This window comes from Galeopterus variegatus, unplaced genomic scaffold, assembly GCF_000696425.1.
Source record: "Galeopterus variegatus unplaced genomic scaffold, G_variegatus-3.0.2 Scaffold1805, whole genome shotgun sequence".
NCBI lineage: Eukaryota > Metazoa > Chordata > Mammalia > Dermoptera > Cynocephalidae > Galeopterus > Galeopterus variegatus.
Window position 1 is genome coordinate 77,343 of NW_007727916.1, and position 27,878 is coordinate 105,220.

General features: G+C 57.1%; 1 protein-coding gene across 1 annotated transcript; it reads left to right on the forward strand.

Moving 5' to 3' along the window:
- Positions 1-114: 114 nt before the first annotated feature.
- SCN4A (sodium channel, voltage-gated, type IV, alpha subunit) lies at positions 115-27,878 on the forward strand. Its single transcript, XM_008579073.1, has 24 exons — positions 115-387; positions 467-585; positions 713-802; positions 1,105-1,233; positions 1,717-1,808; positions 3,626-3,904; positions 5,097-5,160; positions 5,399-5,540; positions 6,308-6,517; positions 7,397-7,550; positions 9,521-9,759; positions 11,488-11,661; positions 12,850-13,206; positions 17,313-17,801; positions 19,797-19,932; positions 20,497-20,651; positions 21,209-21,382; positions 21,958-22,080; positions 23,392-23,670; positions 23,941-23,994; positions 24,211-24,348; positions 24,828-24,932; positions 25,541-25,811; positions 26,671-27,878. Exons 1-24 carry the CDS (start codon positions 115-117, stop codon positions 27,876-27,878), a joined length of 5,454 nt encoding a protein of 1,817 aa, XP_008577295.1.

The following is a 27,878-nucleotide window of genomic DNA, read 5'->3' on the forward strand; positions in this document are numbered from 1 at the left end:
TGAGGAGTGGGCAGTAGGCCCAGAGCTGGGTAACCACCCAGCACCCCGGGGCTGCAGGCTGCAGCTGCCCCGGCCGCCCATCACCCTCCTGGCCCCTGAGCCCAGGATGCGAGAATGGCTAGGCCATCTCTGCCCACCCTGGTGCCTCTGGGCCCTGAGTGCCTGCGCCCCTTCACCCGGGAGTCCCTGGCAGCCATAGAACGAAGGGCAGTGGAGGAGGAGGCCCGGCAGCAGCGGAACAAGCAGATGGAGATCGAGGAGCCTGAACGGAAGCCACACAGGGATCTGGAGGCCGGCAAGAGCCTGCCCCTTATCTATGGGGACCCCCCACCGGAGGTTATCAGCACCCCCCTGGAGGACCTGGACCCCTACTACAGCGACAAGAAGGTCCGGGCCTAGGAGGGCTGCCCCTATCACCCATCTGTCTGTCTGTCCCAAGGCCTCACAGACTCTCTCCCTGCCTCAGACCTTCATCGTGCTCAACAAGGGCAAGGCCATCTTCCGCTTCTCTGCCACGCCTGCCCTCTACATGCTGAGCCCCTTCAGCATCGTCAGGCGCGGTGCCATCAAGGTGCTCATCCACTCATATCCTGCCCGAGTGGGAAGAGGTGGGAGGGTTGGGGCTGGGCAAAATGGGGTGCATTGGGCCAGGAGACACTGGGGCCACCTCCCCTTCCCACCTGCTCCTTCACTTTCCTTGACCCTTCCCCACGCTATTCAGCATGTTCATCATGATCACCATCTTGACCAACTGTGTGTTCATGACCATGAGCAACCCGCCTGCCTGGTCCAAGAACGTGGAGTAAGTCTCGCCTCTCCCTGAGCCCCCCAGCCCTGGGACACGGCCCATCTCAGGTGTCTGCACCTCTGAGCATACGCAGAGTAACACTGCTCTCGTCTTCCAGGGAGACACATGCTGTCACTGTTAACCCCATCAACACCTCAAGCCCCCGGGGTGGCATACACTATCACTCTCGCCAGCGTTCTCAGCCCTCTGAGTGACATATTTCATGTCTGTGGCCCTCCGTCCTGGGAGGTCCGTCATGGCCACACACACCCCTGCCCTGGTGACATGCCCTGCCTGGCTGGCCCTCTCCCCACCAGGTACACCTTCACAGGGATCTACACCTTTGAGTCCCTCATCAAGATCCTGGCCCGAGGCTTCTGCATTGATGACTTCACATTCCTCCGGGACCCCTGGAACTGGCTGGACTTCAGTGTCATCATGATGGCGTGAGCAGAGCCTTAGGCATCCTGAGGCTGGAGTGGAGGGGAGAGGACCAGGCCTCAAAGAGGACAGCCGACTGGCTGACCCTCTCAGAGGGGTGGGTGGCAGGGGCCATCGCTCAGCTGTGCAGACAGTGAGCTGCCCAGTTCTAGGAGCCGCCGTTCCCAAAGTCTGCCTGGGAGCTCTCCTGATGTCCCCTCCACACACCACGTTTAACCACATGAGGCAGCCTGACCCACAGATGACAGGCCCTCACTCATGGCGAGCTGGGCTGTCCTTGCCACCCCACTCCCCAGCAGCAAAACTCCTGCACTGTCCTTCCCAACTCTTGGGCCAAAGTAGGAACCTTGGGAGTGTCTGACTTGCCCCCCAGACCCATGCGATACCCCAGTTCCTTGGAAATCCTCATTCTGGGCCTGGAGAAGCCCTGATTTCTGCCTTGCCACCCACCCCCACTCTGACACATCCCCTCCCTGACCCCCCTCCAGGTACCTGACAGAGTTTGTGGACTTGGGCAACATCTCAGCCCTGAGGACATTTCGCGTGCTGCGGGCCCTGAAAACCATCACGGTCATCCCAGGTATCGGGGAGGCACACGGACCCTCCCACCATGTCCAGGCCTGAAACTTGACAATCAAGTTCCGGGAGCCTGGCCCAGGGTCACGACACTCCCAGGCTTTTGTTTGTGTAGGAGCCTCACCACAGCCTGGACACAGAAGAAAGGGCCCTAGGAGGGAGAAAGGGCATGTGGGAGGCAGTGCAGCAAGGTGGTAAAGAGCAGACCCTGGAGCCAGACAGCCCGGGTTCATTTCTCACCTCTGCCACTGCTCAGCTTTGATCTGGGCAAGTGGCTTAACCTGCCTGTGCCTCAGTTTCCTGTACAATATGGATAATAAAAGTACCACTCATTGGGTTGAGTTGTTATGAGGATTCAATGCCTTAATATCTGTAAGGTACTTACAGTCCCGGGCCCACGGTGTGTGATATGTAAGTGTGAACTAAATCGCATAAGCGGACTGAGCAAAGCAGAGACCCCCGCCTGAGACACACACACACAAAGGGACTCAGTGAGGGGAAGCCCAGCCCTGAGAGCTCAGGGACACACCACGCCCCACTGAGCAACAAAGCCAGGGTAATTCCAAAGTGGTGCATCAAGAAGCATGAAATAAATAGAATCCAGATCATCAGACCCTCAAAAAAGCACATGGAGAAACTGGAGATGGTTCATTAAAAGAGAGAAAGGGCCGGCCCCATGGCTCACTCGGGAGAGTGCGGCGCTGGGAGCACCGAGGCGGCGGGTTTGGATCCTATATAGGGATGGCCCGTGCGCTCACTGGCTGAGCATGGTGCGGGCCACACTGTGCCGAGGGTTGCGATCCCCTTACCGGTCAAAAAAAAAAAAAAAAAGAGAGAGAGAGAGAAAGATGATCTGAAAAGAGACAGAGAGCAGGCTCTGGGAGGAGGGGACATTGTTAAATCCTAATGCTAGAAAGGACCTTAGTTCTCTTCCAGTCCAAGGAAGGTGGGAGGGGAAGTGCTTACCAAAGGCTTCACTGGGCATCGGCCGCTGAGCCAAGGCGACAACGTCCTTTCTCTGTGCCAGGCTTCCAGCATCCTCAGGGTTCAGGAGGCTGCTGGGCATTCATTTCCTATATCAGGACAAGAAAAGGAGATGAACTAATATTGAAGCAAGAGGCACTATGATTACGCCTGTAAAATAAGTTATGGCTCTTCCATCGATGATGGAATCCATCCCTGGAACTCCACCGGAATTATTTATGCCTTGGTCTGTCTGAAGGAGCAGAATGTGATGATGTTTTCGAGTTAGTTGAGAGCTTCTCAGAGTGAACCCTGCTGGTTCTTGGGTGTTAATCAGCATCATAAGAAAAAGGGTTCTATGGTCAAATAAGTTAAGGAAATGTGGTATTAAAGTTTTTGTTTATTTCTGCAGGCCTTTTCAGAGCCTTTGTTAGGATAATCTACACAATGACTCTCTAGGAGCAGATAGAATGCAGCTTTTCCGAAAATTTACCAATTCCCAACCCCAACCCCACTCCCTTTTTAAGGTCACAGCTTGGAAGATTAGTGTTCCACAGAACCTCGTGACATTTATTAGGCTCCACTGTATCCCTTTTTGTTGCTCTATAGGTTGGGCAACAGCCCATCAAGTCTTATAGTCTATTCTAGTAGCTGAGATTCTGGGCAATTCGAAGACCCCAGGTTGAGGATGTGATCAGAGAAGGGTGGGGTTCATTTCAGAAGTCTTCAGGGAAGTAGTGATGCCTAGTAAGTCAAGCCTTGGAGATGGAGTAGGCGAAGGCTTGGTGGTGGGGGTCAGAGGGTCCATTATTACCCTGTCCTGCCCTCTGACAATACTCTTACCTGCTCTGTGGTCAGGGCTGAAGACGATCGTAGGGGCCCTGATCCAGTCCGTGAAAAAGCTGTCGGATGTGATGATCCTCACCGTCTTCTGCCTGAGCGTCTTTGCCCTGGTGGGCCTGCAGCTCTTCATGGGAAACTTGCGGCAGAAGTGTGTGCGCTGGCCCCCACCCTTCAATGACACCAACACCACGTGGTACATCAATGACACGTGGTACGGCAACGACACGTGGAACAGCCATGAGCACTGGGCCAGCAACTACACCTTTGATTGGGATGCCTACATCAGTGACGAAGGTGAGCATGGAGGAGGGGCAGGCAAGGGAACCCGTCCCAGCCCCTAGAGCAGTCCCTGCCTCAGCTCCTTGTGAGAACAATAGCTGGCGAGGACCTGCGCTTAAATCCATCACTTACCAGCTTGTGCAACCTCTGACAAGTCACTGGATCTCTCTGGCCCTCAGAATCCTCACCTATAAAATTGAAATAACAATATCTTCCTCAAAGGGTTAGTGTGACAACAAGGACCAAATTGCTTTAAAAATCTTGATGCTGGGCCGGCCCAGTGGCTCACTCGGGAGAGTGCGGTGCTGATGGCACCAAGGCCCTGGGTTCGGATCCCATATAGGGATGGCCGGTTCGCTCACTGGCTGGGCGTGGTGCTGACAACACCAAATCAAGGGTTAAGATCCCCTTACCTTGATGCTGGGCCGGCCCAGTGGCTCACTCGGGAGAGTGCGGTGCTGATGGCACCAAGGCCCTGGGTTCGGATCCCATATAGGGATGGCCGGTTCGCTCACTGGCTGGGCGTGGTGCTGACAACACCAAGTCAAGGGTTAAGATCCCCTTACTGGTCATCTTTAAAAAAAAAAAAAAAAAAATCTTGATGCTGTCACTATACAAAGTAAAGGTCTACAGTCCCCCTTCCTCAGCCTGTTTACTCCCTGTTCTCCTTCGTCACAATCTGCTCACACCCTGGCAGGCCACCACCAGGCACCCACACACCCATGGCCTATTTTTTTTCCTTCCGGTTCATCCTCAATCTGTCCACATCCTGTTCACGTACCCTCCAGGCACACACAAAGGCACACACACATTCTCACGGCCACTACTAGTCCACACAGCATCTTCTTGCACACTAGGGAAAGGTACCCCTTTTTCACCCTGGCACCTGGACTCCAGCCCCCGCTCACCCCTCAGTCAGGGTCCTGTGCAGGTACATGGCAGCTCCATGCACACACGTACATATCCCATGGCTCTCTCTGTGCCCCTGCTCTCTCTGTGACCCTGCTTGGGGCTGGACTCCCTGCAATGCACCTACGCAGAGACCCTGGAACTTGGGGCTGTCCTTAAAGGAGGGGGGGTGCCCAGAGAGCATCCATTTGGCATATGTGGTGCACACAGACCTGTCCACAGGTGTGCAATGGGTGTGTGTGCTCACAGTGTGTCCATGTGGGTGACATGCCTCCTATGTGGCTTCTGACTCCCAAAGGGAACTTCTATTTCCTGGAGGGCTCCAATGATGCCCTGCTCTGTGGGAACAGCAGTGATGCTGGGTGAGTGACGCTGGGAGTTAGGGAAAAGGTGCCCCAGGGGTCTTGGAAGGTGGGGGCTGATTAGGGACAAGGACCTGGGATGGATGGGAAGTGAAGAAAACCTATGGGCATGGATAGAATACTTTCCTGTTTGGGGGACAAAGGCAGGACTGAGGGATTTTTTCCCCTGGGGTCCCCCACCTGTCCGCGGCTGGAACTATTCTCCCTCCCTAAACCCAGTCCCCCATCCTATCCCCAGGCACTGCCCCGAGGGTTATGAGTGCATCAAGACCGGGCGGAACCCCAACTACGGCTACACCAGCTACGACACCTTCAGCTGGGCCTTCCTGGCTCTCTTCCGTCTCATGACGCAGGACTACTGGGAGAACCTCTTCCAGCTGGTACAGCTGCCCCCACCTGCCCCTCAACCCTACCGCCACTCCCCCTCTGTCTCTGCAGCCTCTTCAGGGCCTGATGGTGCCTATCCCAGGAGGAACAAGCCCCCTCAGGGCCACCTCATCCATGGGACCTCCCTCAGTGCCTTTACAGGTTCTCAGAGCCCTGTGACACTGGGCACCTGCCCAGAGCCCAGCCTCAGTTTTTCTTCTTTCCCCACTTTTGCTCTAAAAGCCGAGGTCTGGGCCTGGCACAGGAACCCCAGGCCTCACAGGAGCCAGGAGGGCAGCTCACAGTTCCGCTCTGCCCATACACAGTATTTCATTTCTACTGTCGGCCGGGCAGGCAAGTTGAGTCTGGAACGATAGGCCCGCTGATCCCTGGTGATGCTTCTAACATTGATGATGCTGATGACAATAATAATAACAACAGTAATAACAATAGCTTCTATTTGTTGAGCTCAGCCTGGGTGCCAAGCACTATAGCAAAACAAGGATTCACGCTGGTCCCCAAGCCCACATTCACCATTTTTCCATCCTGGCTCTCTGACCTCAGGATGCCTGGGTGAGGTCTTCAGGGCTCTCTGAGCTGGAAGACCAGAAATGTCTGGGTTCCAAGTATATATTTTAAAGTTCCACAGATTGTAGCTTAGCGCCCATATGGATGGCCATACCCTCCTTCACAGGACCTTCCCTACTTACCCGACCGGGCAATGGGCTAAAAGAGGTAGGTACCATGGGACCCCCTGTCTCTTTCTCCCTCCAACTCCCAGACCCTTCGAGCAGCTGGCAAGACCTACATGATCTTCTTCGTGGTCATCATTTTCCTGGGCTCCTTCTACCTCATCAATCTGATCCTGGCGGTAGTGGCCATGGCATACGCTGAGCAGAACGAGGCCACCCTGGCAGAGGATCAGGAGAAAGAGGAGGAGTTCCAGCAGATGCTCGAGAAGTTCAAAAAGCATCAGGAGGAGCTGGAGAAGGTCTGGACTTAGGGAGAGGAGGCTGAGCAGCCAGGGATCTTTCTGCCCCCAGCCTGGGCTGCTTGGCTACCGGCTTCTCCCGGGCAGGCTGAGGTTGAGGGAGGGGCTTGGGGGAAGGGGTTTCGAGGCAGGGGGAGCAGAAGGCCCCAGGCTGGGGGCTTGGGTGGAATGAGTGGCATCCAGACAATAGAAAGAGTATTTCTCGGGGCCGGCCCGGTGGCGCACTGCTACAGTGCGCCACTTGGGAGCGCGGTGGCGCTCCCGCCGAGGGTTCGGATCCCACATACAGACCAGCCGCTCACTGGCTGAGCGAGGTGTGGGCGCAACACCGAGGGTTGCGATCACGTTGCCAGTCCCGGTCTGGTACGGGCGCGACACTGAGGGTTGCGATCCGTTGCCAGTCATGAAAAAAGACAAAAAGGAAAAAAAAAAAAAAAAGAAAGAGTATTTCTCTGCTCTGTGCCTCAGTTTCCCCGTCTGTAACAACGAATCTGGAGTAGTTAAACCTAAGTGTCTTTCCAGCTCAAATATTTATGGTTCGTGATTCTTTCTGGGCAGTATGTGGGTCCATGCTGAGGTACAGGCAGGTCCTGACCAGGCCCCAGCTGCCGTTTTCTCATTATCTCACCAAGTGTAGGGTGAGTCAGGGCATCAGATAGTTGAGGGTCTTCAGGGCTGAGGGTATTCAGTCACTTTGGCCCCTTCTCTGCCACCCCCACCACCACTGAGGGTGGCTTCTTCCCCACCTGCACTGGGTCTGGCACAGGCCAAGAAGAGGGACTGCCATCCTAAAGGACTCAGGAAGCAGTTCTGAGAACCAATTAGTCCATCCCCCGGCTCAGAGCTGGATTTCATGTCGATCACCCTTGTGGTCCATAGGCCAAGGCCGCCCAGGCTCTGGAAGGTGGGGAGGCAGACGGGGACCCAGCCCATGGCAAAGACTGTAATGGCAGCCTGGATACATCGCCGGGGGAGAAGGGGCCCCCGAGACAGAGCTGCAGCGCAGACAGTGCCATCTCAGACGCCATGGAAGGTGAGTGCCCTGCACCCCAGACCCACCCTGCTCTGCCTGTCCTGGCTATCAGACCACTCGGGCTCCTCAGGGGCACTGTGGGGCCTGGCTGGACTCGGCTTCAGGAGGACAGTAACTTAATATTGGCATAGAAAAAATGTTTGTGATAAATATAGTCCTCTCTTAACCTGGCCCAGTTCTGGCTGCAAGGCCAGGCCACAGCGGGACCTGGGGGCTTCCGGGAGGGCCTTTGGGACTGCCAAGGCAATGGTGAAGGACAGGCTAATAATACTAAAGAGGAAGGCCCAATGTTCCAGAAACTGGAGATCTTGTTCCTCATGTGTTCTCTAGGTGAAAGTTAAAGGTCAAAGGTCAATCCCTGCCCAAGTAGAGTTCCATACTCTCCCCAATCCCTGTGCCACCCCCAAGTCTCAGGAGGAGAATAAGGACGCAGTAACGAGGGAAGGATGGATAGACACACACACGGATGGATGGATGGATGGATGATGGATGGATGGATGGAGGATGGAGGGGCTGAAAGATTACTGAATGGAAAGAGACAGATAGAAGGGTGTGTGAATGCATGAGGAGGGGGAGAGAGGGAGGGAGGAAAGAAGGAAGGAAGGGAAGAAGGGAACACAGGAAAGAGGGAGGAAGAGAGGAGACAAGGGAGGGAGGGAGGCAGGATAGAAGAAAGGAACTCTGACACAGAGAGATCTGGTCCCCTCCCAGGCCAGCTTGACTTGTGCCAAGGAGTTGGGGGTCCTATAGGATCTTGCAAACCTCTAGAGGGCACCATGTCACCTGACCTTGTATGACAGACATCCACGTGTCTGTCTGCCCTGCCAGGGACTGCTCCAGGAAATGCTGGGCAAGGCTGGCCCAAGAGGCCATTCAGCCCTGCCATTGCCGGGACCATCGCAAGAAGTTTCAGGCCTCAGACACTGTTTGGGGCACCTGCAGTAGCACAGGGTGGGGGTGGATGTGGGGGAAGGGTCACTGTCAAAGCAGAATCGGCTGCAGCCCTGGAGAGAGGTTCAGTTTGTTAATTGCTGGGTAGGGTCAGGGGTCAGCCACTGGCACCCCTGGGGTGAACCCACCAAGGTCTCCATGGGGCTGCCACCATGCCAGTCTCTTTTCTTCATCTATGAAATGGGAGACACTGATAGTATTTACCTCATACACTTGTGGTGATAAGTAAATGCCACCATGCCTAGGTCAGGGACACTCCCATGGGCCACAGAAGCCGGGTGCAGCAGCAGCTTCATCCCATGGTCTTTGTAGAGCCCCCATGGCTTTAGGGGTGGCAAGAACAGGGGGTGTTTCCAGAAAGCCACTCTGCTGGGAAGGGGAGACAGCTTGGAGGAGCCGACATTACAGCAGTGGAGAGGAAGGTCCGAGGGGGATCTCAGGCCAGCAGCAGTGGGACCGGGACCCAAACCCCTGCAGTAGCCTCCCGCCTCTCCGTGGGGACTCTGGGACCCAGCCAGAGATCAGGGCGTCTTCCCTTCCAGGATCACAGCCCTGGCCGCTGGCAGGAGGTGGGAGCCCAGCCCGGCTCACTGAGCGGCTGGGCTTTGTGGGGTGAGCCGAGAAGGCGGGGCTTGAAGTAGAGCATTGAGAGGCGGGGCTTAGGGTAGGGGTCGCTGAGGAGGTGGGCCTTCGAGGGTCATGGCATTGAGGGGCGGGGCTTCGAGGGGCGGGGCATTGAGGGTGGGGCATGTGAGCGGCAGACCTGGAGAGTGACGCGTGGAGACGCGGGGCTTGGAGAGGACCTCGAGGGGGCGGGGCTTGTGTGGGCGGGATTTAGAGGGCAGACTGCAGTGAGGGGGGCGCCTGGGGGAACGTGGCAGAGTTGCTAAGGGTTGGGGGCTTGCGATGTGGAGCACTAAGGGGCGGGGTTTGGAAGGTGGGACCAAAGGTGTAGGAGGAGGAAGGGGCACGTGAGGGGGAGAATCCTCTTCAGGTACATGTTACAACCCCACTCCCAGAGCTGGAAGAGGCCCACCAGAAGTGCCCGCCATGGTGGTACAAGTGCGCCCACAAAGTGCTCATATGGAACTGCTGCGCCCCCTGGCTGAAGTTCAAGCACATCATCCACTTGATCGTCATGGACCCCTTCGTGGACCTGGGCATCACCATTTGCATCGTGCTCAACACCCTCTTCATGGCCATGGAACATTACCCCATGACCGAGCACTTTGACAATGTGCTCACCGTGGGCAATCTGGTAGGGAACGGACGAGGGAGAGGGTGGCCAGTGGCCATGCCGGGGTAGGATGGGAGAAGGGCGGCAGGGCCCAATGGGGCCGTCTGGGCTGTGTGGAAATATGGGACACTACTGGGGGACACATGGGGACAGCTGGTGTTATTTTCCTAGCATATGGGGGGCATGAGTTGATGTACAAAGGAGGTACATGGGGTGATTAACAGGATGTGGAATTGGGGTTTTAAGACATTTGGGGGCAAGGAGAGTGGAGTGAGGTGCTGGGTGTCTTTAAGATCAGGACTCCTGGGGTATCTGGAGTCCAGGCCATGCCCTGGAGGCGGGAGTGGGGGAGAGGGGATGTAGAGGTGGGGGTGGGGGTGGGACTGGGTGACAAGTCTCTCCACTTTCAGAGATTGTCATGGGCCTCAAAGGAACCAAGGGACTTGGCAGTGAAGGCACATAGCTCTAGGCACCCAGGCCCAAGGGGTCCCCGCTCACCATGGGAGCCCAGAGAATAGTCCCCACCCCTTGCCCATTGCCCCAGCCTAGCCAGGACAGTTCCCCTCTCTAGCTCTTCCCTGCTCCACTATTGTTGACACACACTGATCCGCCTGCTTATCCCTGCCCATTAGGAGCATTATCACCTCGTTGCCAGCCCCAGTAGAGCCTGACAAAGGGAAAAAGCTGCCTCCTCCTCCAGCCCTGCCCCACCCGTCCCAATTTCCTTCACCGTTTTTCCTGGATGGCAAATGGGCAAGATGCTCCCCCACCCTGAGGGTGAGGGGAACCCAGGGAGAGTAAGATTTGAGGCTAGGGCACGACCACGAGTGGGTGGGTAGCACAGAAATCAGATCCCGGACTCCCCAGCCTTTGAGGCAGGCACGTCTACCCAATAGAGGTGTCGGAGGCAGCCTAGCCAGGGTGGGCTGGAGGGGCAAGAGCATGCTCTGGGCTGGCGGCACAGCTGCTGGGGTGTGCGTGATGGGCCAGGCACGCCTGCCTACCCACCCTCTGCCCACACTATGCTGCTGTCTGGGCACCTGCTATGGCCAGAGACAGCTCCTGGGAGGGGCTCAGCATGTGCCTAGGCGGGCTGTTGACCCAGGGCAGCTGGTGCCCAACAGGAGGGGGGCTGTGCCCAGAGAGCTTTGGGGGACTAACCCTCAGACACCTGTGTCTGGGGTTGGGGATAGGGGCATCTCTGACCTTATTGATTTTGCCCCTTTTGGCCCCTGCCCTAGACCTTTGAGTCTACCAAGATTTGCTGGGTCCTGGGACTGGACCTGGCAGAGAGGCCTTAGGGCACAGAGGCAGAAGATGGAACTGAGCTCCCTAAGAACTGACTTGAGACCTGACTCGTCCGCATAGGGGTGGCGTGACTGAGCGAGCTGCTAACCTCGCTGAGCCTCAATTTCTCATCTATGGAACAAGCGTGATAATCCTCCCAGCTTCATAGAGATTGGGATACCAGTGAGGTCACGATGCACACCACAGAGAGCTCCATGAATGCTGAATATTATGATTGGGTTGAGGCCCCAAGAGATTAAGTGACTTGCCCATGGTCACAAAGCCCTTTGCCTTGGCCACTGCACCTGTCACTCACTCACATACACACACATGGGCCATGGGTACCACTCCCTGTCCCTCTCAGGACTCTGGACTCCTTCCCCTCGGTGCCTGCAGCCTCTGCCAGGAGGTGGGAGTGGGTTGGGAAACTCTTGAGTGACAGGTACCCCACCCGCCCTGCAGGTCTTCACGGGCATCTTCACGGCAGAGATGGTACTGAAGATCATCGCCATGGACCCCTACGAGTATTTCCAGCAGGGCTGGAACATCTTCGACAGTATCATCGTCACCCTCAGCCTGGTGGAGCTGGGCCTGGCCAACGTGCAGGGGCTGTCTGTGCTCCGCTCCTTCCGTCTGGTACACGAGAGCCCCAAGAACAGGGACTGAGAGGGGGGTGGGTGGGCTGAGATATAAGGAGGTTAGACATGGGGTGGGAAGAGAAACCCCAGGAAGCCAGAGGGCTGGAAGTGAAGCGCTTCCGCCCTGTGCGTGCGCTTGACCTCTCAGAACCCTTCCTACCTGTAACACGGGGAGAAAGGGAGCCTCCTCCTCATTACACAGGGCTGCTGAGGGACCACACTCACAGCCCCAGGAGCTGGCATTGGGTTTGATTCCTTAATGACCTGCAGGCCTGAAAACTGAGGCTCTGGAAGCTCATTAAGAGTGGGATTGGGATTTCTGCATCAGTGTCTCTCCACCACTCCCTAAGAAGCACTTTTATTATCTTAACTTTATTATAAGACCTTTCATGCATACACAAAAAGTACAGTCAGCACTCCATATCCACGGGTTCTGCATCCACAGATTCAATCAACCATGGACTGAAAGTATTTGGGAAAAAATAAATAAATAATACAAACTAAAAACCTATACAAGGGTACTTCCAAAAGTTCGTGGAAAAATAGAAGTAAAAGATAATACAAATCGTTCCATGAGCTTTTTGAAGGTCCCTCATACAATATAAGAACTATCTACATAGGATTTACACTGTATTAGGTATTATAAGTAACCTAGAGATGATTTGAAGCGTACGGGAGATATGCATAGGTTATATGCAAATATTAAGCCATTTTATACCAGGGATTTGGGTATCCGTGGATTTTGCTATCCCCAGGGGGTCCTGGAACCAATGCCTCTGAGGATTCCAGGAACGCCCCTATAGAGAAAGTATCATTAGACTCCATGTACCTATCGCCCAGCTCCAACAAGCCTCCGTGTTCTACAATTCTTGTTTCCTCGGTTGGAGTGGTGGGGAGAGGGAGTATGTTGAAGCCAATCCCGACGTATAATTTTACTTGTAAATACTTTAGTCTGTATCTTTAACAGATAAGGATTTTTATTTTTCTTTTTAACACATGAAAAGCAAGAGGTGGTAGGATGAGGCTCTCCCCATTTAGCAGAGAGGCACACTGAGGCCTGGCATCACTCAGAGGGGTGTGGCCTCAAGCCATTCAAGATAGTTCATTCTCCTACAGTTGGGCCTCCCTGGGGTTCGGCCGGCCGTCCCCCGGCCTCGGTGACCCTCGCCCTCCCCCTGCCCGACAGCTGCGGGTCTTCAAGCTGGCCAAGTCGTGGCCCACGCTGAACATGCTCATCAAGATCATCGGGAACTCGGTGGGGGCGCTGGGCAACCTGACGCTGGTGCTGGCCATCATTGTGTTCATCTTCGCCGTGGTGGGCATGCAGCTGTTCGGCAAGAGCTACAAGGAGTGCGTGTGCAAGATCTCCGCGGACTGCAGCCTGCCGCGCTGGCACATGTACGACTTCTTCCACTCCTTCCTCATCGTCTTCCGCATCCTGTGCGGGGAGTGGATCGAGACCATGTGGGATTGCATGGAAGTGGCCGGCCAGCCCTTGTGCCTCACTGTCTTCCTCATGGTCATGGTCATTGGCAACCTTGTGGTGAGTCAGGCCGGCTGGGTGGCTTCGTGGCCTCGCCTGGGAAGTGTACAGGGCATGTCTCATTCCCTTCTGTCCTCAACGTTGGGCTGTCGTCTAGGGCTTTTTCCTAGTAGGTGAACTGTATGAAATTGCCGATACTTGACAGAATTTCTAGCTCCCCTGTCACCCCAGAAATGGCAATTACATATGGTTTAACTCAGTGGTTCTCCAATGTTAACCACTGCTTAAAAATCACCTGGGGTTTTCTTAAAACATAGATCCCTGGTCCCACCCCCTAGAGGGTCTGATTCAGTAGTTCTGGGCCGGGGCCCAGGAATCTGCATTTCTGACAAGCTCCAAGGTAACGCTGATGCCGCTGGTCCAGGGACAACTCTGGGAGTGGCACTGTTTCAACCTCATATTTTGGGGAAAGTGCTGTGATAATGAGTCAGAGAGACCCATGTTCCAATCCCAACTCCTTCGCCATCATCTGTGTGCCTCGAACACATTACTGCTCTCTAGTTCTCTAGCGTCGCATAGAAGAAAAATGACAGGGACCTAATGGGGTTGCTGGGAAGACTGACTGAGTGTGCAGAAAGGCATGGCGTGAGGTGGGACAGGACCCCGGGCCTCTTGGATTTCTCCCACCCTCTTAACTGCCTCTGTTCCAAGCCTGGGGCCAGGCTATGAAAAAAGAATCAGGCCCAGGAGTTGGGAGAATCCAAGGATGACATGGCAGCATCGTTCTGCCACTTTCAGTGGCTCAGGGCTTGGCATGTGGGGCTGGTGCAGGGAGGTGAAGGGCAGGGGCAGGGGGTTGTGTCCAGCTGGCCAGCGTTGCTGCGGCCAGGGCCTGTGGAGGCATCTCTCCTCACCCTGACAGCCCCAATTCCCCCTCTTCTTGGGGTGAGGGTGGGGGGTCACTCCTGCCAGGGCCCCGCAGTGCTGTGCCCAGCTGCCCTCTGCAGTGGCCAGCGCTGCCCTGGGCAACTGGGGGTGTAAAGACACACTTCCTCATGTTCAGCAAAGGCCTGTGGAATCCTTGAGCTGCTGGGTCAGCAGTTCTCAGATATCGCTGAGCCCTGGCTGGGGGCAGGGATGGATGGGGGGCAGGGGATCATGGGACAGCTAGAGAGGAGAACCCAGGCTGCCCTCCCTGCGAAGAGGGTCTTAGAGAGTGGAGAGAGAGAGCGAATGTGTCCAAGCTAAACTCTGGGGCAGGACTGGGGTCAGGGGTAGCAGGCTGTGAGTCAAACTTTGTAAATGTTAAGTTTAGGGGCCTGGGGGCAACTAAAAGAGTCTGCAGGGGGTTTCTGTCTCTGTGTGTGCAAACTCAAAAACGTTTCAAGCCCCCACTCTGCCACTTACTGACTGGGAAAGCTTGAGCAAGTTATTTAACCTCTTTGGGCCTTAGTTTTCTCATCTAGAAAATGGGGATGACAATGGGGCAACCTACTTCACTAGGTGGTCATGAGGATTACGTGACATGCGTTCAAGTGTTTCACAAAGCACTAGGCGCACGAGGCCAGGGGAGCTCAGTGTGACAGTGTGCAGGGGGCAGGGGTGGCTTAGGTCCCAGCCTTCAGCTCTTGGCTTGTTATCAGTCTCCTGCTGTGTGTGGTCCCCATGCAGGGTCTTTACGTACGTTATCCCCAGTCCTCTCGACAGCCCTGTGACACAGGTAATGTCATCGCCACACTCTCGAGGAGGCACTGCCCCAAACCACACAACTGGTGAGAAACTGAGCTGGGACTAGATTCTGGGTCTATGTGAGTGACTCCAGTAACAGTAACATCAATAATGGGAGTCATTGTAGTGATGATAACGTCAACACCATCAATGACAGTGATGACAGCTGACATTTGTTTAGCCTTTACCCAGCATTCTGAGCGCTTTACATGTATTCATTCACTTAATCATCACATCTACTCTCTCAGGGCTGTGCTATTTTTCTCTGTTTCATAGATGAGGAAGCAAAGTCTCAGGGAGGCAAATTGGTAACATGGAGAATTGGGCCTCAGCATTTGTGGCTCCGTAGTCTACAACCACTGCACTTCACTGCACTGCCTCTGAGTGTGACACACACACACACACACACACACACACACACACACACACACACACACACACACCACTGACCACTGACAGCCTTTTCTGGCCCAGCCCTATGGCTCTTGCAATTTGCCCAGAGGGAGTGGAGCAGCCCAGGGAGGTGGCACTATCAGCTCCTTGGGCACTGTCCTCTTCCACACACCCTCTCCCAGGCCTCAGAGAAGCAGGTGTCTGCCAGAGGGCACCAGGGCACCCTGCCAGGGAGTGTGGGGACTGGTGCCCCCTGCATTCACGGCACTTGGTCACTTTCTCTGGGTTACTGTGAAGAAGAAGAGGGAGTGACTAGGTCATAGGTAACCTACCCCACAGAGCCCCCAGGGGAACATGATGTCTGTCCCCCTCCTCTCCACCAACACCACCACCCCCGCCTTGCTTGAGGCAGCTATTTCTGTCCCAAGCAGGAGCCGTGTGCAAACCCTGCTGACCCAGAGAGCAGCTAATTCCCATCTCAGATGTGTTTCTGGCAACTGGATGCCTCCCCCTGAGAGAGGGAGAGGAAAGACTAATAAATTCTGGTGGGGGGCAAAGGCAGAAAAGTAGCCAGGGGACATGCGGGGGGAGGGTGGAAATGCCCCCACACATTCTCTCAAAGAGAGTTTTAATACATTTTTTAAAGATATTATGTTAACATGATAGTTGAGACACTGGAGGAAAGACCTTGAACACACTAGTGAGAGCCAGACAATGAGAAGACGGTCAAAGAGGGCAGATTTGCACGTACAGACTCCCCTACCCCTCTTGTCCATTAACGCAACTAGCCCCACCCCAGTCCCCCGAGAGCATGAGCCTGGCCGTGCCTCTGGCTGACAGGAGCCAGGACCCCCACCCCAGCCAGGCTTCACCTTTCCACTGCCCAGGGATGGGTGGACTGGTGGACAGGAGGGCCGCTCATATTGTGTGAATGGTGCCCTCTAAAGTTGTGTTATGACTGGAAGCCTGGGTTCTAGTCCTGGCTGGGCGTAATGTCCTAGGGAAGTCAGCCTACCTCTGCAAAATGCTGAGATGGCCTCTGAATTAATCATGCTCTCCCCCGTACCTTGTACAATTTCCTGTTACTGCACACATAATAACAGCCAACATGTTTTAACATGCCTACTGTGTGCTCCACTTCGTACTGATCTTTCCATCTTCACAACAATGTGAGGAGTACTGGAATCATCCCCATTTTGTGGATGAGGAAACTGAGGCACAGAGCAGTGACACACCTCGACTCAGGACACACAGCTAGTAAACTGGGGCTCAGGGCCAGACAGCACAGTTTCAAAGCCAGTGCACCCCAGACTCTACTGCCACCCAGACCCATATTATTGCATTTGTCTGATCGGCTTTGTGTGTCTGCTGGGCTGTGAGCTCTGGGGTTGCTTGCTCCAGCACACAGTGGCAGGGGCTCGGTAAATGTCTGCTCACTGGAAAATAAAGTGTGTGTGTGTGTGTGTGTGTGTGTGTGTGTGTGTGTGTGTGTGTGGTGGGGGAGACCAGTAACTTCTTAAGTCCCTTTCAGTGGGGCTGTGAGTAGAAAACCAGAAGTAGAAAAGGGGTGAGTAGCACTGGGTCAGGCATCTGAGCACCAGGGAGCACAGGGTCTATTAAAAGTCCCACTTAACAGAGAAGGAAAAGAAGGCTGGCGAGGCTAAGGTTCCCAGTAAGTCCTGGCAGCTTGAAGACTTGGGCCCTGTGCTTTATTCTGCGTCTTCCTGGCAGTGGAGGTAGAGAACAGAGTCATGGAAAAGCCCCTGTCACCCAGTGGGACTTTCCAAAACTTGTCTCTGCCTTGGGCAGCAGAGTCCTATCATATGCCCAAGCCTCAGTTTCCACATCTGCAAACGGGGTTGGGGCAGGGGGATATTACCCTCACCTCCATGAGCAGATATAAGTGCCCTGTTAGGTGACATTCTCTGAAATGCCCAACGTGTGGTAGGTCTGACATGCAGATTGGAGGACCTTGGTGCTGGCTATAGGTGGCACCCTCAGGGGCCCCGAGCTGAATGGAGCCCCTGCCACCCCCCACCCTCCAGGTCCTCAACCTGTTCCTGGCTCTGCTTCTGAGCTCCTTCAGTGCTGACAGCCTGGCGGCCTCAGACGAGGATGGCGAGATGAACAACCTACAGATCGCCATCGGACGCATCAAGTGGGGCATCGGCTTTGCCAAGGCCTTCCTCCTGGGGCTGCTGCATGGCAAGATCCTGAGCCCCAAGGAAATAATGCTCAGCCTCGGGGAGCCTGGGGGTGCCAAGGAGACTGAAGAGGCCGGGGAGAGTGCCCCCGAGGACGAGAAGAAGGAGCCACCACCCGACGAGGGTGACCAGGAACTGAAAAAGGACAATCACATCCTGAACCACGTAGGCCTGGCTGATGGCCCTCCCTCCAGCATCGAGCTGGACCACCTCGACTTCATCAACAACCCGTACCTGACCATCCAGGTGCCCATCGCCTCCGAGGAGTCCGATCTGGAGATGCCCACGGAGGAGGAGACCGACACCTTCTCAGAGCCTGAGGACAGCAAGGTGAGCCCAACCAGGACCAGCTAGAGGAGCCGGGGGCCAGGTAGGCTTAGCTTGCAATTTCTGTGCGACCTTGAGCAAGTCACACATACTCTCCAAGCCTCAGTTTCTCCGAGCTTCAGTTTCTCCATCTGTAAAAGAAGGGTAATATTCCTCCCCAGTGGCATTGTCCTGAGCATTACATGAGACGCTTTGTGTAAAACACATAGTAAGCTCCCTGCAGATGGTGACTGTTGTTATAGTTATTAGCACGTTATCATCATCTGCCCGGCCTGTCCTAATAGTCTGGTCTCCTCCCTTCACAAACTGTCCCAAAACTCCAGCTGGGCCCCTCTCACCAGCAGGTGGCGCTCTTGGACAGGATGCTCTTCCCTGTGGCACCTCAGCTCCAGGACTGGGACCCAGGAGACCTCTCTTAAATCCCCCTGTGGGCTCGAAGTCCCTGTCAAGTCCTTGCAATTATCATCTATTTCTGCTTAGACTCCACCTGGCGCTGGTCACAACCTCCCCGGGACTCTGAGGAGAGGAGCCAGGGGGCCAGTAGGGGTTGGGGACAAAGAGCAGGGAACTGCAGTGCAGCCTCAAGGCAGGAGCCCTGACCTACTCAGCCATTTATGGGGCCTCCTGCTGCCTCTTCCCCACGAGGGTGAGGAGGGGACTGGAACGCAGGGAGTGGTCACCCCCAAAAGCTGGGGCTGAGGCTGGGATCCTGCCTGGGCTTCCCAGGGGAGCTGACTCTGAGTCCCCCTCACCACACACACCCTCAGCCCTGCGCCTGGCTGGGCACCAGAGCCTAGTGAACCTTGCCCTGAAAGCTCTTGACTCCTTATTGCCCCCAAATATGTGGCACGCTGACTTACCAGGGGGCCGAGTGCCTGCGAGCTATAAATACCCGGGGAAATGTGGCACTGACCTCGACCTCGGTAAGAAGAGCACAGGCAGGGGAGGGGCTAGAGAACACCTGGGTCCCAAGCTGTGGGAGGGGAGAGGGCCTGGGGACTCTTTAAAGGGAGCCAAGCATGGCTCCAAGGGGATTGTGGGACTCGGGGCACACAAGTTGGGCAAGCGGCTCCGTGGATGCTCTGGGTGACCTAACACTCTGTGCCTCGCTTTCTCTTCCTGTCAACTGGGAACAAGGACCCCCCTGGTTTTCTGGTCAGCATTCTGGATGCAGAGCTGCCCTCCCCCCATCCCCACCTCCACCAAGCTGCTCTCTGTCTTCCTCTTCAGGGGCCTCACCCCCTACCACGAATGGGTCCCCTTGCAAAGTGGAAACTGGGGCCAGGAGGCTGGCTTGGGACAGTACCAGGAGGAGGTGGGAGAAGGCCTGGCCTGGCCGCAGCAGCAGCCTCCCCACCCTGCTCCCACTCTGATCAGGTTCCCTTGGCTCTGGACTGGAGCCTTGGCTGGGAAAAACTTTCCGTCCTTGCTGCCTTCCTCAGCCAAACAGACCCCAGGGGTGGCAAGGTTCAGACGCTGGGGGCCCCACACGCCCATTCTCTTCGGGCTGTGGCAGCCCAGCCTCCTCCTGATACCTTATTATGCCCCAGTCCCCTCAAAAGAATCCTTAGGCCGCTTACTCCTCTCCTGGTCCCTTCCTGCCTCCCCACACCTCCCAGAACCCCAGCCGGGCAGAGCCACCACTGGGCCCTCCCAGCCCAGCTGCCGACCCCACGTCCTCCCTCACCTGAGGCCCTCGCCCTCACATGTCTCCTCACACCCTCAGTGCCCCTTCCTAGGCCTCAGCCCTGCCCTGCTCCAAACATAAGTGCCATGAGGGTTCGCCTTGGTCAGTGGGATTCTTCCACACAAGGCAGTGCTGACTTGACAATCCAGGGCTGAATGAATGAATGAATGAATGCATGAGTGAATGAATGAAGGAGTCGTCTCCATCCCCCTTCCTCCTTTCCCTTCTGGTCTCCCATCCTGCCCCACCTGGCGGGAGGATGCGGGGGTCTCCGGGGACCCGAGGGTCATGTGACCCTGTGGCCCCTGCAGAAGCCGCCACAGCCCCTCTACGATGGAAACTCCTCCGTCTGCAGCACAGCCGACTACAAGCCCCCCGAGGAGGACCCCGAGGAGCAGGCCGAGGAGAACCCCGAGGGGGAGCAGCCTGAAGAGTGCTTCACCGAGGGTGAGGGCATGCCCGCCTGCATGCACGCCCCCTCGCCTGCTGCCTCTCCTGCCCAGCAGCCCAGCAGTCCCTGTGCAGGGCAGGCCATGCCAGGGCTGGAGGAGGCAGTACAGAGCTCGTGGCTTCCTCCCCTGGTGTAGGCCTGACTCCAAGCCAGTGCTCAGGAGTGCAAGCAGCTCTGCTAAGACTATGCTCCTCATCATCATCATCTTCATCTTCAGGGAGACAGCCCTAGATCAACATTGTTGTCCAAAGGGCCTGGGCTGTGCAGAGCGAAGGCTGTCTGGGCGAGGTGGGGAGGGTGGGGATGGCTGATAGCCACGGTACCTGGGCTGGCAGCCTGAGCCCCTGTTTTCGGAACGTCTTTCCTCCATGTGTCCACCTTGGCAGTAGTTGATGCATGGGTGGAGTGGGCTGTGGAGGGAGCCCGAGCCCCCTGAGTGAGCCAGATGGAGCCAGGTGTTGGGAGGAGGTAGGGGCCCTGGGTCCTGCAGGAGCTTGCTGACTGCACCCTGAGGCAGTCCCAGGCCCCTGACATGGTGCCCACCCCTTGCCCTCCCCCAGCCTGTGTGCAGCGCTGCCCCTGCCTCTACGTGGACATCTCCCAAGGCCGGGGGAGGATGTGGTGGACCCTCCGCAAGGCCTGCTTCAAGATTGTCGAGCACAACTGGTTTGAGACCTTCATTGTCTTCATGATTCTGCTCAGCAGTGGAGCCCTGGTAGGCACCGCTGGGGTGAGGGGAAGGACAGAGGCAGGTGCCAGGCCCAAAGCAGGTCCCCCCAGGGCTCCCCCTTCTCCACGCAGGGAGGGATGTGGCCTGGACAATACCAAACCCATCCTGAAGGACTCATCTGTGCTTCCAGGATGTTGTAAAATGTATGACCTTTCTTAAAGTGACAGACGGGCTCCCCTTGTTCTGTGAGCTCTGACTTGTGTGTACCCCCTGCCAATGGGGAGATGGGAGAGCCCTGGGAATTTGGGGTTAAGGCTAGGGTGGGGGAGGGCAGGACAGAAGATGTGCCACTATGAAACCCCCTAGCAGATGATTGGGATTAACCATAATTAGGCCTGGGGAAGGGGAACCGAGGAATTTCTCACACCAGGAAACTTGCTTGTCCCCAGATGGGCAGGGGCAGTCTGGCAGATGCCTACAGCCTGCCCCCTGGTCTGGCCCCCGTGGCAGACCCATGGGAACCAGCAGCATCGGGCAGGGTGGGGGACGTAGCTGTGCCCAGCCTCCCAGCCCTGGCCACCCGGTCATGTTGGTGCCCCCAGGCCTTCGAGGACATCTACATCGAGCAGCGGCGAGTGATCCGCACCATCCTGGAGTACGCCGACAAGGTCTTCACCTACGTCTTCATCCTGGAGATGCTGCTCAAGTGGGTGGCCTACGGCTTCAAGGTGTACTTCACCAACGCCTGGTGCTGGCTCGACTTCCTCATCGTGGACGTGAGTCCGCCCCACCCTGGCCCCACAGCCAGACCCAGCGGCTGTCCCCATGGCCAAGGACCTTAGGAAGGGCAGGACCTGCCCGAGGACACACCCAGAGTCAGGCTCCCAGATCAGTGCTGCCCCACAACAGTGGGCATCCAGCTTCTCTCAGACACCGGCTGCCCAGGGAGGGGGGATAAGGGACTAGGGAGACCTTCCTTTCTCCTGAGGGTAGAGGGAGCCGTGGGGGCAAGCTGATGAGCAGGAGGGTCACTTGTGATCTCTGCCAGTATGTGTGGAGGGCTTTCACATCCTCCTCGGTGGGCACACAGGCCCCGTGAGGAGGCGCATGCCATCCCTCCCATTTACCATCATCCCCAGTTACTTGATAACATCACCGAGGTGCTGGGACAGGTCCCAGGGCTGCTCTTTGCACAGACAGGACCACCCACTAGGGAGGGGTCTGAGGGAGATGACCAGGAGCTGTGAGTCCAGGAAGAGCCCCCATGGGGGCCTGTCCTCAGGGGCTGTGTCCCTGGGCTGTGGGGAGGACAGGGGCCCTGCACTCACTGACCCCCCTCCCTCCTTTACAGGTCTCCATCATCAGCCTGGTGGCCAACTGGCTGGGCTACTCAGAGCTCGGACCCATCAAATCCCTGCGGACGCTGCGGGCACTGCGTCCCCTGAGGGCACTGTCCCGATTTGAGGGCATGAGGGTGGGTGCTGAGGGGGCCTCTGAGCAGGGCTGGGGATGGGGGAGCAGCCACCCTGAGGGCAGGAGGAGACAGAAGGCTCAGACCTGGGCTGGCGGAAGGCCAGGTTGTGGTCCTGGGACACCCTCCCACCCCGGCCCCATTCCTGCCCTCAGCCCCCTCTCCAGCATGCCCTTAGTTCCTCTTTGCCACCACTGGGGGGCAGCAGAGGCTGCAGCAGCTCCCAGGAGGGCAGCATGGCAGGGAGAAGTGGGGAAGGAAGGCAGGTCTGTGGGTGTCTGGGTGTCCCTTCCCAACCTCGGCCTGGGTTGAGGGCTCTGAGACCTGAGCACCTAGGAAGGTGCTTGCACCCTGGCTCTTGAGCCTGCCAGCCCTCCCTGAGCACGGGGTCATGCTTGGGGTCATGCCCTTGAGCTAGGGGTCACTTTGAAGATCACTTCAGGCCCTTGAGAGTGGAAGTGACAGGTAAACACAGGGTTTAGGCAAGACGCCTGGGACTTCCCCAGCAAAAGGAGGTCTGCTGGGAACAAGACCCGCTCCAGAGGGACAAAGCCCTGTGAAGCGGTTGGTTACAGGCGAGCCGTGTGCTCAGCCCCAGTGGCTCGTGCAGGCCCTCGACCCCAGAGCTGGAGACCCCTCCCCACTGAGGGGAAATAACCTGCCCATCGCCACACAGCTGGTTGGCGCCCTGACCAGAAATAGAGCTCCCCTGAGCACCACCAGGCTTGTGCCACCCACTCTGTCTAGAGGCCATGAAACAGCTCCTCTCTAAAAAGGGACAATTCTCAGATTCAGCCCAGACTGAAATAGTTTGGTGGGCTTCTGTGAGCAGGGTTGGTGGGGGACAGGGCTCCAGTCTCGGAGTCCTGCTGCTTTAAAGACCCCAGTGGCCTCTTTTCTGTGCCCTTTCTGTGTCTGTGTCTCTAATGCTGAAAGCCGAGGAGCAAGGGGCTGGGTCACATGGGCTGAGTTTCCTATGGGGGCTGAGGAAAGAGTGTTTGTCTCCTGCCTGGTGAGCCGTGACCGGGACGTTTCCAGAGAAGCCCAGTGCTTCCATTCAGGGCCGATGGCACCAGCCAAGCAGAGAGCCCTCCCCAACCACTAAGCCTGCAACCCCCAACCCTACCCCTCACCACCCCCACACACAGACATACGCCAGGCTTCCCCCCCAGGCCTGGCTCAGATTGGCCCTCCTCCAGGAAGCCCTCCCTGAATACCAGTGCCCGGCTCTGCTGGTCCCTGGTTAGTGTGTAGGGGGGGACCCCCCTCTTGGAGGCCTGGGAGAGCCTCCTGCAATGACTCCCCGGCCCCCAGGTGGTGGTGAACGCCCTCCTGGGAGCCATCCCCTCCATCATGAACGTGCTGCTCGTCTGCCTCATCTTCTGGCTCATCTTCAGCATCATGGGCGTCAACTTGTTTGCTGGCAAGTTCTACCACTGCATCAACACCACCACCTCCGAGAGGTTCGACATCTCCGAGGTCAACAACAAGTCCGAGTGCGAGAGCCTCATGCACACGGGCCAGGTCCGCTGGCTCAATGTCAAGGTCAACTACGACAATGTGGGTCTGGGCTACCTCTCCCTCCTGCAGGTGGTGAGTGTGACCCGCTGCCTCTGCCCAGAGCTGGGGTGGAGGTGCTGCCCTGCTCTCTCCCGTTGTACCCGAGCCCACTTTCGCTCCTTGTTAGGGGGCCGCCCACCCTGCTTCCAATGCTGTGGGACCCTGAGGTAGTGTCTACACCTCTCTGGTCTCTTGGATGGCTCTGGCAGGTGGCCTCGGGGGAGGCTGGGGAGGGGAGCGGAACTCCTGGATAATGGAAGCAGGAGCAGCCCCCGGCCTCACTCCCCGCCCACACCCTCTCAGGCCACCTTCAAGGGCTGGATGGACATCATGTATGCAGCCGTGGACTCCCGGGAGGTGAGGCGTGGTCCCTGAGGTGGGGCTGCCGAGCTAGCCGGGGGAGAGGACTCAGACCGGAGGGAAATGTCCCCACCCTGCCATGCCACCTCCGCAGGGGTCCCCAAGACCCGGCAGCCTGGGGGTGGATGGGTCCTGCCCATAGTGCTTTGGGGAGCAGGGAGAAGCCAGCGTGAGCCCCCAGCCCTGTCCCATCCCGTCCCATGGCCCCTGCAGAAGGAGGAGCAGCCGCAGTACGAAGTGAACATCTACATGTACCTGTACTTCGTCATCTTCATCATCTTCGGCTCCTTCTTCACCCTCAACCTCTTCATCGGCGTCATCATCGACAACTTCAACCAGCAGAAGAAGAAGATGAGTAGCAGCCCCGCCCCGCCGCGCCGCGCCCCTCCCCGCCTCCGTCCCCTGCGCCTTTGTAGCCTCACCAACGCTGCCTGAGCACCTACCCGCTGTCGCTTGGGTCTGGGTCCCACCTGGGGGCCTTGAACAAGCGACTTGGCCTCCCTAAAGCCTGGTGTCCTCGCCTGTAAAGGAGGTGGCTACAGCCTCCCTCGCTGGGTTGTTCTAAGGATGCAAGATATTGATGGAAAGTATCGGGCCCCAAGCCAGCTGCAAGGCAGCGTTGGTCCCCTCTGCTCACTCTCAGTCCCCCTTCCCTTTCCTCCCCTCATTCCTCCACCACTGCCCCCCACCAGGTCCTCTTCCCTCTTCCCAACAGGTCCCTCTGCAGGGGTGGGGGCTGCCTTAAAGGTGGTGCCTGAGAGGGGGGATTTGGAAGATCCGGGAGAGAAGGGGGACCCCACCCCAACCTTACAGGCCCTGTCCCACTATACTTTGGAGGGAAAGACATCTTCATGACAGAGGAACAGAAGAAATACTATAACGCCATGAAGAAGCTTGGCTCCAAGAAGCCTCAGAAGCCAATTCCCCGGCCCCAGGTACCACTTCTGTGGGCCCCACCTCCTGAAGCTTGTGCCAGGCTCCTGCCCGAGGGGACCGACCGTGGTAAAATGCATCCTCACTCTGCCTGCCAGGCTGGGTCCACCTGCAGGGAGGGCCACCTCTCTGTAGCTGCACAGAGGCACTGTATACATGAACAGCAGCTGAAACTCAACTCCAACCACTGGTGACCCCTCACCTGGCCCTGCACAGCCCCCCAGTGTCCATCCATCTCCCCACCTGGGACCCTCGGCCTCTGGGGCAAGGGACTCTGCAAGGGGGAGGAAGAGGATGTCTATACACCCTCCCCAGTGGGCAGTAACTTTGGGAGAAGGGTGAGGGGTGACTGAGGGATTTTGAAGGGAGACAGGGTCCCAGGGTGAGAAGGGATGCCCACGGACCCCACAAAATGACCTGGTTCTACACCCATCGGTGGTCTGATGGGTCACCCTTCTCTCCCCTGGCTGACTTCACCACAAGCCCCAATACCTCCTCTCCCTCTCCTCTCTCTGTCATGCTGCCATGCCATCCTGTGTCTCCTGCCTGTCCATGCCCCCTACCTCCCATGTCCACACATGTATCCCTGACACTCCCACCCACGCTGCAGAACAAGATCCAGGGCATGGTGTACGACTTGGTGACAAAGCAGGCATTTGACATCACCATCATGATCCTCATCTGCCTCAACATGGTCACCATGATGGTGGAGACGGACGACCAGAGCCAGCTCAAGGTGGACATCCTGTACAACATCAACATGGTCTTCATCATCATCTTCACGGGCGAGTGCTTGCTCAAGATGCTCGCCCTGCGCCAGTATTACTTCACCGTTGGCTGGAACGTCTTTGACTTTGTGGTTGTCATCCTGTCCATTGTGGGTGAGCGGGGCCAGGTGGGCTGGCAGGGAATGCCGAGATGAGTCACTCAGGAAGGGCCGTCCTCATGCACACATCTGCTTGCACACCTGGCACACTCACACACGTTCACACATACACACGTGTGTGTGCACCTGCCATTCACTCTAAGTGCACAAAGGCACGCGTGGGTGGGCTCACGGGCAGCCCGTCACTGTGCACACATGAACACAGCTCAGGGAACACACCTGACCAGTAGAAGCACACTCAGGTGCCCATGCACTGAGTGAAACACGTAAGAGATGGTTCTAGTGTCCGCGCACACTGGAGAAGTGCATGGACATGCATGTTGTTACCATGGTAGCCGGCTGCCATTCGCTGAGCACCTGCCATCTGCCTGGCACTGTGCTGTGTGCTTTATGGGCATTATCTCACTCATGGCTCATGACGATGCCACGAGGCAGGGACTGTTATCACCCCTGTTTTACAGATAAGGAAACTGAATCACAAACAAGTTAAGTGACATGCACAGGGTCACACGGCTGTACAGCTGTTCTCTCTCAGTCTCTCTCTCTCTCTCTCTCTCATGTGCACACATGCACCCTCCCCCCATGGCATCTGCAAACAGCCTTGGGAATGGGCCTTCCCCAGACGCCATGAGCTTTGGCATATTCCACCTCCAGCTCTGTCAGGGCAGAGATGCAGCCCCTAGCCCCAGGACCCCTGGGAGAGTCCAGCCTCGTCCATCAGGTCATTTGTCCTGCCCTCCGAGGGCTGAGCTGCTGCTGCTCCTTTCTGGGGCCCCCTGAGCCCCGCCTGCTCCCTGACAGTGACCCAGCCCCCCACCCCGAGGGCAGCTGTGCTCAGTAGCTCCTCCCTGCAGGCCTGGCGCTCTCCGACCTGATCCAGAAATACTTCGTGTCACCCACGCTGTTCCGTGTGATCCGCCTGGCGCGGATCGGGCGTGTCCTGCGGCTGATCCGCGGGGCCAAGGGCATCCGGACGCTGCTGTTCGCCCTCATGATGTCGCTGCCCGCCCTCTTCAACATCGGCCTCCTCCTCTTCCTGGTCATGTTCATCTACTCCATCTTCGGCATGTCCAACTTTGCCTACGTCAAGAAGGAGTCGGGCATCGATGACATGTTCAACTTTGAGACCTTCGGCAACAGCATCATCTGCCTCTTCGAGATCACCACGTCGGCTGGCTGGGACGGGCTCCTCAACCCCATCCTCAACAGCGGGCCCCCGGACTGCGACCCCACGCTGGAGAACCCGGGCAGCAGCGTCAGGGGGGACTGCGGCAACCCCTCCATCGGCATCTGCTTCTTCTGCAGCTACATCATCATCTCCTTCCTCATCGTGGTCAACATGTACATCGCCATCATCCTGGAGAACTTCAACGTGGCCACGGAGGAGAGCAGCGAGCCCCTCAGTGAGGATGACTTCGAGATGTTCTACGAGATGTGGGAGAAGTTTGACCCCGACGCCACGCAGTTCATCGCCTACAGCCTCCTCTCGGACTTCGTGGACACCCTGCAGGAGCCGCTGCGGATCGCCAAGCCCAACAAAATCAAGCTCATCACGCTGGACCTGCCCATGGTGCCAGGGGACAAGATCCACTGCCTGGACATCCTCTTTGCCCTGACCAAGGAGGTTCTGGGCGACTCTGGGGAGATGGACACCCTCAAGCAGACCATGGAGGAGAAGTTCATGGCGGCCAACCCCTCCAAGGTCTCCTACGAGCCCATCACCACCACCCTCAAGAGGAAGCACGAGGAAGTGTGCGCCATCAAGATCCAGAGGGCCTACCGCCGGCACCTGCTGCAGCGCTCCGTGAAGCAGGCGTCCTACATGTACCGCCACAGCGGGGACAGCGGCGGGGGCGGCGCCCCCGAGAAAGAGGGGCTGATCGCCAGCACCATGAGCAAGATGTATGGCCACGGGAACGGGAACAGCAGTGTGCAGAGCGAGGCGGGGGACACCGGGTCTGCTGTGGGGCTCATGCCCATTGGCCCCTCAGACACTGCCCTGCCTCCTGCCCCGCCACTGGGGCAGACAGTGCGCCCAGGGGTCAAAGAGTCTCTTGTCTAG